The sequence below is a fragment of the Rutilus rutilus genome (genome assembly GCF_951802725.1).
Source record: "Rutilus rutilus genome assembly, chromosome: 20".
Lineage (NCBI taxonomy): Eukaryota > Metazoa > Chordata > Actinopteri > Cypriniformes > Leuciscidae > Rutilus > Rutilus rutilus.
This window is the reverse complement of record NC_140225.1, coordinates 20,357,881-20,373,340: the sequence shown is the minus strand read 5'-3', so window position 1 is coordinate 20,373,340 and position 15,460 is coordinate 20,357,881. Positions and strand designations below refer to the sequence as shown.

General features: G+C 39.9%; 1 protein-coding gene across 4 annotated transcripts in view; it reads left to right on the top strand.

The window, feature by feature from the left end:
• The first annotated feature begins 7,979 nt into the window (after window positions 1–7,979).
• map3k4 (mitogen-activated protein kinase kinase kinase 4) overlaps window positions 7,980–15,460 on the top strand; it is a 37,024-nt gene continuing 29,543 nt past the window's right edge. Inside the window, exon 1 of one of the 4 annotated variants that reach the window (XM_084391727.1) lies at window positions 7,980–8,321. In XM_084391727.1, coding sequence (XP_084247853.1) covers window positions 8,299–8,321 — 23 coding nt within the window. In that variant the 5' untranslated portion in view covers window positions 7,980–8,298. Of the gene's footprint in view, window positions 8,322–9,840; window positions 9,983–15,460 lie in introns of those variants that run through there. The other 3 variants (XM_084391729.1, XM_084391728.1, XM_084391730.1) reach the window with 3 other exon arrangements.

Here is a 15,460-nt window from a genome sequence, read left to right as displayed (position 1 = left end):
ATCTGGGCTCTTGTAGGCCAGTTGGGAAAAAGCTTCCCTTTTCATTCACCACTTTTAGTTACACTTTCTCACAGAGGGGTGGACACAATAGTTTTTCAATGCCTTGAAATGAATGACAAAAAGTGTCAGAAGTGCATCAATGCAGTGATTTTAAGATGTTAAATGGCACAGCCACAATGACTTCATGATAGAATCAGCTTTTTTTGGACTCATTTTTAACAAAAACTTTAACTTTATTTCAAATCTGTTTTTCAGAAGCCATTTGTATAAAAGAGATAACCTGCGTAGGACTTTCTTGTAACTGATATCTGGCCTTTCACTTCTTTATACAGTGGAACATGCAGTTTTAAAGTTGGCAGGATTTTACCAAAACTTTAAATCCTGAACAAAAGCAAATATGCCTTCTGTGACTTTTCAATATTGCTTTTTTATATCATCTTGCCAGGCTGTTGAGACTCTAAAAATAGAGGCTGTTCTGTGTGATATTTCAGAATTCTGCATTGGGAATTTAAACCACTGAGCAGTAACAGGAGGTGGATTGCTCAATGTTTGTTTACTGCTGGTACAATAAGTACAGATTATAATTTTGCACAAAGCAGGATTGGATCTGTGTGGTGCCATCATAGACTTTGAAGGGGACTCGTATTCAGTAAGAATAGGCTTTATAGTGACATTAAACGTCTAGACTGGAGCAGTGTTTCTTATCAATAAAGTAGACATGCATTGTCTACCTCAAGCAACGTTTATGTAACAGTTTAAATATCAGCATGGAAAAATGGCGCCACTTAGTGGGAAAACTTGATACAAGACGCAAAGACAAAAACTATTTAATATTTTACTTCTGTTAAATAGTTTTTTTTTTTTTTTTGAACAATTTTGAACTCCAATTCAAACCGAAGCAATACCTAATTGTCTTTGATGTGGTGTGGTGATGAAGCAGGAATTCCTTCTCAACTGGTCTGAAATTGTTTGAAAACAAACTTATTTTTATAGGGATTATGCATGCTTTAAAAGGTCAATCTAATTGACTAACAAGGTTGCAATTATTATAGAATTATCAAAGACAAAACAATGGAGCATTCAAAAAATTATTTACATTTATGACCAAGGCAATGCTAAGTATTTCATTGTTCATATAAGCTCATATTTGCCTCTTGTGTATTCTTGGCATTAAAAATAAAAATGTGTGTGACATGTCCATCCAAGTGCCTTATATTATACTCTCCTGTCAGTCTCTCCTGGTTCAGTGAGTTTCTTGAGCTTTGCGCAGTTTTGTTTCAAACACAAACACACTCCTGCTGCACCCTTTTTTGTTGTTCTCTCATCCTGGAATCATGAATTGACCTCCAAATACCTGTGCACTTCTCATCAGGATCAATCAGGCTGTGCTCTGAGGCAAAGCTTCATACCTTCAGCATGAATAGTTGAGGTCAGAATTATTGGCAACCCTGGTAAGTATGATCAAAGAAGGCTGTAAAAAATAAATCTGCATTGTTCCCGAGATAAATACAGATCGTCAGCTCCAGTTTGTATCCAGCCTCCCATGGAAACTACAGATGCCCCAACACCCGTGAAGAGACGACTCGACGCCCGTGAAGAGAAGACTCGACGCCCGTGACGAGACGACTCGACGCCCGTGAAGAGACGACTCGACGCCCGTGAAGAGACGACTCGACGCCCGTGACGAGACGACTCGACGCCCGTGAAGAGACGACTCGACGCCCGTGACGAGACGACTCGACGCCCGTGACGAGACGACTCGACGCCCGTGAAGAGACGACTCGACGCCCGTAAAGAGACGACTCGACGCCCGTGAAGAGACGACTCGACGCTGGCGATATGTTTATGCCCTAAATCAATACATGATTAACTAACTGTATTTCTCTATGAACATTTCTGAAATGCACTTTCTGTAAAGCTGCTTTGAAACAATATGTATTGTGAAAAGCGCTATACAAATACATTTGAATTGAATTGAATTGAATTGTTTATCCTTTTGATCTCTCATTCAGAAAATTCATTGAAGTAAAATATATTGAAAGTGGGGGGTAAATCACATTATGAAATATATGTTTTTCTCCAAAACACGTTGGCCACAATTATTGGCATGCTTTTATTAAATACTTTTTGCAACCTTCTTTTGCCAAGATAACAGCTCTGAGTTTTCTCCTATAATGCCTGATGAGTTTGGAGAAGATCTGACAAGAGATCAGAGATCATTTCTCCTGACAGAATCTCTCCAGATCCTTCAGATTTCCAGCTCCATGTTGCTCTTCTCTTCAGTTCAATCACCCCACTCATTTTCTATCTATAGGGTTCAGGTCAGGAGACTGGGACGGTCATGGCAGAAGCTTCATTTTGTGCTCAGTGACACATTATTATGTTGATTTTGATGTTTGTTTTGGATCATTGTCCTGATGGAAGATCCAACCACGGCCCATTACAAGTTTTCTAGCAGAAGCGGTCAGGTTTTGATTTTTTTATCTGTTGGTATTTGCTAGAATCCATGATACCATGTATCTGAACAAGATGTCCAGGACCTCCAGCAAAAAAAAATAGGCCCACAACATTAAAGATCCAGAAGTATATTTAACCATGGGCATGGGGTACTTTTTATCTCTGTTTGCACCAAACCAATCTGCTGGGTTTGCTGCCAAAAAGCTCTTTTTTAGTTTCACCTGACCATAGAATCCGGTCCCTTTTTAAGTTCCAGTCCTGACTGACAAATGAATATGCTGATAAGATTTTTCTTGAAACCCTCCCAAACAACTTGTGGTGATGCACCGAGTTGTTTGATCATTTCTTTTAGGCTTTCTGACCCCAAGACTCAACTAATCTCTTCAGTTCTCCATCTGTGATCCTTGGAGAGTTTTTGGCCACTCAAATGTTCCTCGCCATATACATTAGGACAATATAGACACACGTCCTCTTCCAGGCAGATTCATTTCATCTTTAGTTGATTGAAACAATATTGCCCTGATGGTGGAAATGGGGATTTTCAATGCTTTAGCTATTTTCTTACAGCCACTTTCTATTTTGTGAAGCTCAACAATCTTTTACTGCACATCAGAACTATATTCTTTGGTTTTACTCATTGAGATGGATGATTAAGGGAATTTGGCATGTGTGTTTCTTCATATTTATACTCATCTGTAACAGGAAGTCATGGCTGGACAATTTCATGCTACTAGTCACCCTGAAAAAAAAAAAAAAAAAAAATTCCAGTGGACTGGGAATATATAAATGGGAATATACTTCAGAGATATTTTACTCATAAAAAGTTCTAGGGGTGCCAATAATTGTGGCCAACGTGTTTTGGAGAAAAAACATTTATTTCATAATGTGATTTTCCTCCCACGTTCAATTCTTTTACTTCAATGAAAGGTTAGATTTCTGTGAATATTTTTAATGAAAGATCAAAAGGATAAACAAAGCAGATTTATTTTTAAAGCCATCTTTGATCATATTTACCAGGGTTGGCAATAATTCTGACCACAACTGTAGCTGCCCCACAGTTTATTGAGCTGTACACATTTTCCTATTTATTATAGGTTTAAAAATTAATTTAAAAAGGTAAGTAACCTGGTTGCCTTAAAGTTAAAATTTAAAAATGTAAAATTCAGAATGACATAGATTGACTCAAAATATTATGTTATCTGAACCACATAAATTATCTAAGGTGATTTAACGAAAGAAAAAAATGTTGTGATAACAAATCTTGAAAATAATTTTTTACAGTGTCTATCTCTGTTTTCTCTAACAAGACCTTGTTTTTCCAACGTTTCAGTAACACTTGAGCAAATGTCTATCAAAATCAATGAAGTTTAAGATTTTTCATTTGACCATAGTTACAGAATCCAGAGAAATTACAAATATTAGACCTAACGCTCATCAGATACATTGTAAAAATTATTTTCATGATTTATCACAACTTTTTATCTTTTGTCAAATCAGCTTCGATAATTAATGTGTTCAGATAACAAAATATTATGAGTTTTTATTAAAACGATCTCCATTGTATTAACTCACATTTTTTTTATTTCAATGACCTCAAAATTAAGGCAACCAGGTAACATTTTTTAAGTTAAACCAACAATATTTTTTTACAGTGTAAAATTGTAAATTCAGTCACATAGTCCTATGATTGGTGAATGAAACATCCTACGGATGTGCTGGGATGCATCATCAGTGATGTATCCTGGGTTAACCGGGTGTTTCGGGTCTCACAACATCATACACCCTCGCCCAGGCGACCCAGCCAGGGTTGATCAAGCCCCGACTTGCGTCCCAGCAGCATTAGCCCACGGATCTCCCCTCTTTATCCACAGCCATCTAGAAGCTCTCTCTGCTGCTTCTGTTGCAACCCTGATGGCTGTTTTCTTCAACGGCCCGCTCATGCCCAGCCGGGTGTAGGCTCTGTAGAGAGAGCGTCCATCAAAACCTCTACATCCTACTTCTACTGGGTGGCAGTGTGCTCTCCAATGCTTCTTCCAAGCGGTCTTCCCAGGACACAGTCAGTTCTGTCAGGGCAAGCTGTTTCGTGGCCTCTGACAGAATGATGTCAGGTTGCAAAGATGTCACTGCGATATGTGTCGGGAACTTGAGTTGTCTGCCTAGATCGACCATCAGCTGCCAGTCCTGTGCTGTAGTGAGCAGGCCTTCAACAACTCTTGGCTGTGGTTTGGGCTTCTCTCCTGCCTTTATGAATGACATGTACTTTCTGGGGGGTGGTGGTGCCTGCACTTTGTTATGGCTGAGGAGACAAACTCGGCCACTACCTTCAGCACCTGGTCGTGCTGCCAGCGGTATCGGCCATCAGCTGCTCAGGATGTGCTCAGAGTTCCTCTCCCAGAGCAGATAGGACAGGACGGTGTGTCAGCCTTGCCCCAGAGTTGGAGGTTTGCCGGGCTGGGAAGGGTATCATAAACGGCTTGGATCAGGAATTTTATGTGTTGGGGCTCTGCTCGCCAGATGTCGGTCGAGGTAAACTTTCGCTCCATCGCACTCTCCCATCTCATCCAAGCCCCCTGCTGTCTCATGCCTGCCATTCTACTTAATTTTATTTCTCCCACAGCTGCTCTCACTTCCTCCTGAACAAGCCACCTTCTCTCCTTGCCCTGGGCCTTGCTGTACTTAGGCGATGGAAAGCTCCCGAAGCCTGCTCTTCCCTTCGCCACTGTCCCCACCACTGCCTTGTGCCTTGTGCCTCAGCCTCGCCTCTGCCGCCTCCAGCTCCCAAGATTTCAATGCTTGCCGCTGAGACTTTTGGGTCTTTTGAGTCTTTTGACCTCTCTAGTGCGGGAGACCTTGAATTCTTCTGTGATGCTTTTGAATGGAAGCTGCAGAATGTTGTCCGTACAAGCTGCGCTGCTGATGCTGCGTGGCAATCCTAGCCACCTATGAAGGTACCTGCTGATCTTCCTCTCCATTGCCTCTACTGATGTGACTGGTACATCATACACCAGCAGAGGCCAGAGAATGCGGGGCAGGATGCCGTGTTGGTAAATCCAGGACTTAAATTTTCCTGGCAGCCCTGACTTGTCTACTCTGCTGAGCCAGGTCTCTAACTCTATATAACTGGACAGCTGCCACATCTCTAAGTCTCTGGTCAAAAAGTTTTCCCAAACTCTTGACTGGCTTCTCAGTGATGGATGGTATCGTGGTGCCATCCAGGGCGAAATGGAACTTGTCGGACACCCTGCCTCGCTTCAAGACAGGTGACCTGGATTTCATTGGTTTGAAGCTCATTCTCGCCCACTTGATAATCCTCTCAAGACCTTGAAGTATCCATCTACTGCCTAGTACAGAGGATGTAGTGATAGTGAGGTCATCCATGTAGGCCCTGATGGGGGGCAGCCGCACGCCAGACCTTGTTAAGGGGCCTCTGCACTACCCCTCTGCAGCCTTCACTACCATGTTCATGGCGAGGGCGATGTACCCGGTGATAATGCCCTTCTCCAGCTGCTGCCAACTTCATGTTTTAGGCCCAGATGTGACTTTCAATCTGAAGTTGTTATAATAGTCCAAGAGGAGGTCCTTGATCTTGCTGGGAACATGGTACCGGTTCAACGTAGTCTCTACCAACTTGTATGGTATTGAACCGTAAGCGTTGGCCAGGTCTAGCCACAGCACAACCAGATCTCCTTTCCCTTTGCGTGCCTCTGATCAACTGTGTGACTGGCATCCCTGGAGTCCCTCCCTTCTGCACTGATGTGTCGATATAGTTGTTCTTTAGCAGGAATTCTGTCAGCTGTCGAGATACGATGCTGAAGTAAATCTTGCCTCAACGCTGAGCAAAGAGATGGATCTGAACTGCTTAAGGTTTGTGGAATTTTCTTCCTTAGGAATCTACACCCCTTCAGCATACCTCCATTGCTTGGCAACAACCCCTCTGCGCCATATTGTACACAACAGTTTCCAGAGGCATTGGAGCAGTTCTGGGCAGCGCTTGTAAACCTTGTATGATACTCCGCTCTGTACAGGAGCTGAACTGGCTCTGGCTGCTTTCACCACTTCTTGGATCTCTTTCAGGCTCGGCTCCCTCATATCGAAGTCGACTTCTGGGGCTGGTTGATCCAGAAGGGCCCTCTGGTGTTCCAATTCCTGGTTTCACTGAGGATCCTGCAGTGTGGCGTGGAGATATTGGTCAACCTCCTCCTTGGAGCATGTGAGGCGTCCGCTTCGCTTGCTGCCAAGCAATTCCCTTGTAAAACCGAAGGGGTTAGCTATGAAAGCAGCTCTTTTCCTGGCTCTCTCCCTGCCCCGTCTCCTATGCCACTCTGTCCTCTGCAGTGTTATGAGCTTTTTCCTGAGGATATCCGCAAGTGGTGGTTTCTCCCCCTCCTCTGCACTCTTGAACCGCCTTGTGAGGGCCTGGAGCTCTTGTCGCTCTTTGATTCATGATGTAGGGCGCTTCGCCAGATTTCTCCTCCTCCTGTCAAATGCTCTGTTTCATAGCTCACGATGACTGCGGACATAGCTTGCAGGTGGCAGTCGACATCCCCCTTCCACATGCTTGATATTATACGGGCGGTATCCTCCCCAAATTGGTGCCACTCTTTGATTTACTGGCTGGGGGCCATTTCACTCGTGCCTTTTGGACGACTCTGCCCGGTGGAGGAGCTTCCGGTGCTTGGAGGTGCTGGGCTCTGTGGGGTGACTCCGGGCCAGGCTCCTCCTGCGTCTCACCAGGGACAGACCCTGTGCGCTGCACTGTGGGCTCCTGCACCAAACACTTTGTTCTGGCCTGATGTATTTTTAGACCGTGCAGGTTTTGATGCATATGCAAATATTTGCATCAAAGTTTAATGGTATTTCTAACTGTGTCAGTGTATACTGTAAAAACTAGTAAAATTTATTCCCAGGTTTTGCACCCAATTTTTAAAGTAGACTTAGCAACTGTGAAACTAAGTAAAATCTATACTGTTTATTTTAGTAAATTAATCAAAAGTTGTAGGCATTTTTTTATTTTGCATGTTAAGTAAATCTCAAAATGTGATTATTTAAATAAATTGGAAGTTATGCATACATATCATTTGTTAATTTTATATAAAATTAAAATGTATGAGTAAATGTAATTTGATCATTTTATGAAAAACAAAATCATTAAAAGTGAATAAATCCAACTTCGATAATTTAGCAGTGGCTATAAAACAATCAACCCTTGTTAAAGAAGAAAGAAATGTTCACATAATAAACTAAAAGAAACTTGAAATTAGATCATGTAAAATAATGCGAATGCGTTTCATTATAAAATATAATAAAAATTACCTATTATTATTAAAAACAGAAAATAGTTATTAGGCCTACTATTAGTATACATTTTTTATCTTGTGTCGCCTACCGAACTTTGAGCAAACGATATGAATGAAACATGTACTTTAAATGTGTGCTGTATAAAAGTGCATTATTATTTTTTTAGCACTCATGCGCACCATGTCCTAGAAACATGTCAAATCTGGGATCTTTTGTGAGGGGGTTTTCCTCTGCAGTTCCTGTGTGCGTCTGAACGGGGCGGCCGTGATCCGGTTGGTGGCAGCGGGTCTGATGTACTGCACGAGCTGCCGTAGACAGTGTGTGTGTGTGTATGTCACTCCCTCATCAGCGGCTCGCTGCTGGAAACATGGCGTCAGTGCACACACGGGCGAGCCTCAACTCTGCAGACGGATAGAGAAATAAAGTGTGCACCGGGACTCATATCATACACTAGTCTTTGCAAAGTCGACCTCTATTGTCCTGGACATGTTCTGATTCATGCACGGGTGAAAGGAGAGCCATCCCGTCAATTCATAGCCGGTTATGGAGCCTCCGGATGAGATCAGGTAAGAGAAGCGAATCGGAAACAGTGGGTGCGTGTTTGAGTCTGTGTCTGTATGCATATAAATATAAATATATATATATATGTGTGTGTGTGTGTGAGAGAGAGATCACGCAACTATACAGCCGGGATTCAGGACACGCCGCCAAATAGTGCACCCATTGAGACCGTATTGGAGCGACTAGAGCGCATGCGCGTAACATCTTCAAACCGCTAGTGAGGGGAAAACGAGTCATTTCCGCGAATCGTTAATTTCAACAGAACTAATTTAGAAACTGATTCAGCAGTCTTTTTTATTACACTTTTATATGTTTTATAAACAAACCATGTTTAATATGTTTTTAAAATAGATGTATTAATAAATGTTTATTGCACTTTTACGTATCACAGTTCAGTTTGTTGCTGCCATGATTTAGCTAATCAAAATCTTGGCTTGAAACGTTTTCTCACGTTATAGTAAAATGCTGCTCATTAAAAACATTTTTTTGTATGTGTGTTGACAAAAAGGACATAAATTATAATTGTTAACATTTCTGCTATTAAACTGACTTTTTGCTCCATCAGGCGAATCCTCTGTTCATTGCAAATGCTTAAATGCATATCAATAATCACTTATTGAGTGCTTCTCATTTCTTATTTGTGCATCCTCGTTTCCTTTCATCGCTTCCTGTCCTCGCGTCTCAGCTTCCAGAAAATATTATTATTATTATTATTATTATTATTTTTACTGAATACAAAATCTGAATTTAACAAAATGGCATAAACAGTCAATATACAAAAAAAAAAAAAAAAACCGCATGGAAGGCTCAACAACACAGAACCATATTGAATCCAAAATAAAATAAACAATAATCATAATAATAATAATAAAAAACTACAACAGATTATACAAACAATTTATACAGTTTTATTGCATTTGTAATTTATTTCTGAATATAGTAATAAACAAAGATAATGGGTATTGGAATATTCTTGATCACTCGAGCGTCACTTCAAAGCGTCATCAGCTCAGGGAATCTTAAGTTGTTGAAGTTTGTTTATTTTAGAAATGAATAATACATATTTATTACTATTGTAATAATTTACTCTTTTTTTTATTATTATTGCAACAGTTGTAATTTAAATACAGAGACAGTTGTAAAGGGGGAGGAGAATTTGTCAGGTTTCTTGACAACAAAGACTTCCGCATGAGATAGCCTACACCTGACCCTGTGCATCTTCACTCATCGCTCCTCCTGAAGCTTCCTCACTCCTCGCGGTGCACTTAGAGAATTGAGACGTCCTTCAAGATGTCTTTCTTTGATAGGTTTGAAACGAGGAAGCATCAATTTTAGTATTGAGAGGTACTCATTATGTATTGATACCTTACGAATCTGAAAGGTTCAGTTAATTAATGAGTTGACTTGACGTTAGCGGTTCAACCGAATCATTGAAAAGATCCGACTCACTAGAATGATTTGTTCACGAATCGGGCATCGCTGCAAATCGCTTCCTGCCACAAAGTGATCCTACTTTGCAGCGCAACACTAAGCAGAATTTCACATTAAAGTTGCAAACTTTTATTGAATTGAAAACGGTTACCTCACAGCAAGCGTATGCATGATTACATCTGTTCCTGAGGGGAAAAACTCTGCGTTAATGGCAACAAGCAGACCTGTGGGAAAGGTAAAGAGATTGTGCGTCTATGTGCAAGATCATTGTACTCCGCTAGCGCGCGAGTTATGTACGGCGTCTCTCTCTCTCTCTCTCTCTCTCAAATTCGGCAATGTGCCTTTTAAAGTTTCAGGGTTGTGAAATATTTTTTTTCCACTGTATTGTTATCCGAACTCGATATCTGGGTGTGATTAGAAATATTGAGACTGTCGGTTCAATGTTTATTTGCATATCATTCCTCGAGTGCAGCTTGAGTTGCACACAACTCTTAACAAACATCACGCACGACGAGTAAAAGTTGGAAGTTAATCCGATATCAGGGATGAAGTCTGATTGAAAATAAAACATCCAGTCGGTAAACCACGAGTCGTGGGAGTCAGATTGACACACACTCCCTTAGTGAGTTGGTGAAATGTTTGATTTGCAATTCCCAGAAATCACCTGTCTGCGCTCAACTGAGCAGAATTTCTTGGATTTGACGTGCAGCATCTGATTCTGGGAATTGTTTTTTTTTAAGGCATTATTTATTCACTGATGTTTGTGGTTCTTTTGGGAGATGTGCACTGTACAGATTGTTCTGCCATCTTATTTTCCCACATATTTCTTGTTGGCCTGTGGCCAAATGCCTTTTTTTCTTTTCTTTTTGCAGTGCATTATTTGCTGTCATAAATGATGTTTTCAACCTTAATGTCTTCCTGCATTTGAGCCCTTCTGTTTAAGATAAGGTTCAGAAAGTTTTGTTTTCCCACTGCCATGTGCACAAGGCTTTAGCTGATAAAGCCCAGTGGAATGTTCTGGAGCGTTTTCATAGTTATGTCTCTTATGACCCCACGCAACGTCACCGAAAGTGTTTGCCCTGAACGCCCGGCGACAGCTTCTCAAGAATGCCTTGTTGTGTCTCTCTTCCTGCTCTCCCCGCCCTTCCTAGCAGTTCTTTGTGATAAACTGCTTTCTTAGGTAACTGTTAAGGATAGAGATAACTTGTTTAAAATGCAAGATCAGAGATTGTGCATTTAATTTCTTGTTTACTGTGTGTGCAGTATATATGAACTGGGACATCTATGAGGTGAACTTTAAAATCAGCATGCATGGCTTTTAGGGTGAAATTGCTTAGTGCGGCAAGAATGTATTTCTTGGCCTTCGGTGGTGACTTAAGGTTAAATTGTTGCCTTGGAACATTTTGGAATCCTTAGTACGAAACGTATGTTATTTAGAAATGTCACGGATCACTCTGCAAGTATGCTATTCTTCAGTATGGTTGCTGAACATGCACAGTTGACATTTTGACGTTTTACGTCATTGTATAGCACGCTGTAAATCCTATCCCTGCTCATTTATGACCACAAGCATGCCTCAATTCCAGGATGTGGTGCACTAAAAGAATGTTGACCTCACGTCCTGGTGGCACCCATGGCTGGAACTCATTAATTTATTTCTTTGCACAATCCATGGTCCAATGCTTCAGATTGCTGTCAGTCCCACGTCTTTTCTGACTTTTGTAGAGCTATCATTTCAGCTCTGGTTACCAAGTAGATGCATTGGGCCTCATTTACGAAATAAAAGCATGACAGAAAACTGCGCGTTTCCACGCAAAACTTGGCATTTATCAATATGGACGTGAGCGGTGACTACGATCAAATCTCACGTCAGGCCTCCGCTCGTGTACGCAAGTTTTTAAGTTAATGTGAACTTGCTTGCAGCGTAGTAAATCTGGTGGAGAATTGAAATGAGAGCATTTTGTTAATTTAGATTATTTTCCTGACTGAGAATCAAAGCTCGTTAAGTGACAAGATTAGAATGCCAAATTTAAATTAAATTAGAATAGGTGGGTGTCTGTGACACATTAAAAATTACCGCAAATGTTTTTTTTCCCCAGAGGTTTAGCTTTACATGCACAAATAGCAGCATAAACATCATCACATCACGCACCTGCAGCGCTTCTGTGAACTGAGAACAGCAGAATAAAATTAACTATATAAAAGGAATAAAATAAATAGGCCTACACGAAATATATTTCACTTAAATAATTTCAAACTTTTATAAGATATTTTGAAAAATATCGATATTCGATGCGGTTTTCGATACCACGGGAAAACTGCCACATATACTGCAATACAGATCATTTGTTGTCTCATGTTTTTTTGATAATTTGGGTAATTTAGCTTACACACAGCAGAGACAAAAAAACAAAACAGTAGACAGTCTGTAATAAAATAAGAACAAATAAACAAATTGCAAACGATTGCACAAATAAATAAAATAGAATAAAGAGACACCTCATGCGCACACACACACACACACACACACACACACACACAGCATATCAGTTCTAGCGTTGCTTGCTAACTAGACACTACAGATATTCATCATCAAATCTTGCACAAAAAACCCCATTATATTACACTTAATTTTAGCGTTGACTCTCCCTTTCGAGCACCATGGGCAAAGCATGCTCGGAAATAGAAATCCCAGCCCAGTTTCAGTTAAACTTAAGTTCGTCTAATCAGTTCTGTGAACTTGAAAGAAAAAGTTAATTTGACTGAACTAGTTAGTTTAAGTTTGTCCTACTCAAGCCAATTTATTATTTTGAGCATTAGTGTTTATAATAGTGTTATTTCACAGCTAAAATAGTATTATGATAGATTATGATAAAAAATAGATTATGCACTAAATATTGGAAATGCGATCAGCCCTATTAGCTCACACAGCTGTTCTCTTAAGCCAAATCGGATGCATAAGTTTATCTGCATTTTTTAGATTTTTCTTTCCTTTTTGTGCTTTTAGTTTGTAAGGTTAGTATTTTTGGTGTGTATGTTGGCTGAGCACCTGCATCTCTTTGCCCACTGTGTCCTCTTTTTGACTTCAGGAAGGAAGTGCCGAGATGTAACGCATATCATCCTTAAGCGATCACTTGTCTAGCTAAACTCTCAAAACAGTCTTTAGTTTCTCATGTAATATCTTCAATTATGCTTTCAATTGTCCAGAGAGGGTGTGCACCAGGGGTGGAGGTTATAGTGACTTATGTTGAGTCCTCCATGCAGAGGTATTGGCTAGACAAGGTTGGTGGTTTTTCATTGGTCCCTCATGCAACTCTCACTCTCACTCCATTTTGGTCCACATGCTCATGTCTTAATGTAACACACACACACACACACACACACACACACACACACACACACACACACACACACACACACACACACAAAGTCATTTTGCCTTGCGGCCTCAAATGGTCATTATGTGGACACAGGAAATGACATTGTACAAATCTGTGGCATAGTGATGGGAAATAGAGCAAAGCTTGTTTTAAAATTAGAGGAAGTCCGCTTTAGCATTCCTGGAACTCACTTTTCATAATGTGACTTTGTGCTATTATGCACTTCATTCATCCACAGCCAACATCAGTCACTCCATGCATAAGTTGTATAGGCTGCAATTATAGCAATGAATCATAGATCTAATTTGTGCCTATCGAGATCTTATTTAAGAGGCCAACATTTAACTTAACAAGCAACATTACTTTTATCTAGTTTGAGTCATGCAATTTATAGGAAACGTGAAGATATTTTGTTTTCTTCCAGATATATTATTAGCATGGAAGTATGCATATGTTGAGACGAGGATGCAAATCAATCAAGTCCGAAACCTCAAAGTGCTGCTTTTATAATAAGGAAAATGTGCAGGAATGGATGTCTTCTGGATCTAGATAGGCTTGATAATACAGTTTAGTAATGGCCTGAGTGCATCACTCTTGACTGCGCAGTACAATATAATTCTGGCAGCTAGGTCAGAAACACCAGTTTACACATTAGTAGACACTTATCCAAAGCAGCAACAGTGCATTCGATTTACATATTATGAATATTCACAAAATAACTGTTTTTGAAATGTTACAAATCTCTAGTGTAATATCTGCACCAAAACACCAGCAAATAAGGTTGATGAAACTTAAACTTCAATCAACAGGTGATCCAGTGTTGTTCTCTTACCGGTATTCTGGTTGTTCAGACAAATGGCTTGCGATTTAATTTGGCACTGCTAGTGATGCAGAAATTACCCAGCTCACTTTTAAATTTGTTTGTAGGTTCAAAACCAGCATTTGCAAAAACCCAAACCAGAACCATTACACTTGTTCCTTACATAGATTGGACCTTCATGTCTATGAGAAAATATTGAATGTCAATTCCAAGAAATCACGAGCTCAGAGAATACCACTCAAGGGAACATCACAGGCCGGTGGACTTGTTTACTAACAACATTCTGGATACTTTATTTCTAGTGCTTGTGGGGAAAGGTCATATGGATGCATGTTTGGTGCCTGGGCTGCAACTAACAATTTTGATAATTGATTCAAACATTTTAATTTCAAACTATGCTGTTCTTTCGAACTTCAGTCATCAAAGAAATGAAGAAACGTTTCACGGTTTCCATGAAAATGTTAAGCAGCACAATTGTCGACATTGATTATAAGAAGAAATGTTTGAGTGCAAAATCAGAATAATGTTTTAAATCGTAATAATATTTCACAATATTATTCACAATAAACCTCTGAACAATTGTGTAAGTGACCGGATTCGGAATAAGAATATACCATTAAAATATGAGTGCATATGCTATATCCGTAAAAATTCACTTCATTACTTTAAATCTTTGTGAACGGTGCAATAGAATAGTTGATCAATAACATTGTTTTGATTGATAACTTGTTGCAACACCTCTTGGTACCCAAACAGAAGTGGATGGATGATTGGTCTTCGGTTACCTGTGTGTCAGTGGTGACCTATAGGGTCCAATCAGGCTTTTGTTGAGTCTTGCACGGCCTCAATCAATAAGCTCAGCAGGGTTGTTGTCTGCCTGTTAGAGAAGGAAGTGTGTGTGTGTGTGTGCTCACATGCCAGCAATACCAAAGCATTGCTCACAAGGCCTCATGTCAAAGGTAGTTTCTGGCATGAATTACTGGTTGTTCCTTGTCATTGGTAACATGATGTCCCAACGGGTTTTGGCTGAATCCATGAACATCCTTTGAAAAACTGTTCTATTTATTTCTATTCTCTCCTTTGTTCATTGTTAGTTCATGTTTCCTCGGAAAATTTGTTGGACTTAAATTTTTTTCATGGGAAAAATAGTCAGCTTATTGCTTTTCTGCCTGAGTGAATCTTACAAAATCTCGACAATAAATGACAAAGGAAAAATCAAAGGAAAGAAAATTTTAAAGAAAATAAAGCTAATTTTAGGACAATTTATGAAACATTCATTTAAGATGATTTTAGTAAAAAACAAATGTGTACAAACAGGATGATTTGTTGCTGTATTACAGTAATAATGAGATTTTTATTTATTTATCATGCATTGCAGTAGTAAGAAAATACTGTCATTTGCAGGAAAGGGTTTGCTCAATTGTAAAATGTTTTTGAAAGAAGTCTCTTATGCTCACCAAGACTGCATTTGTTTGATAAAATGCACAGTAAAAACAATATCATTGTGAAAATT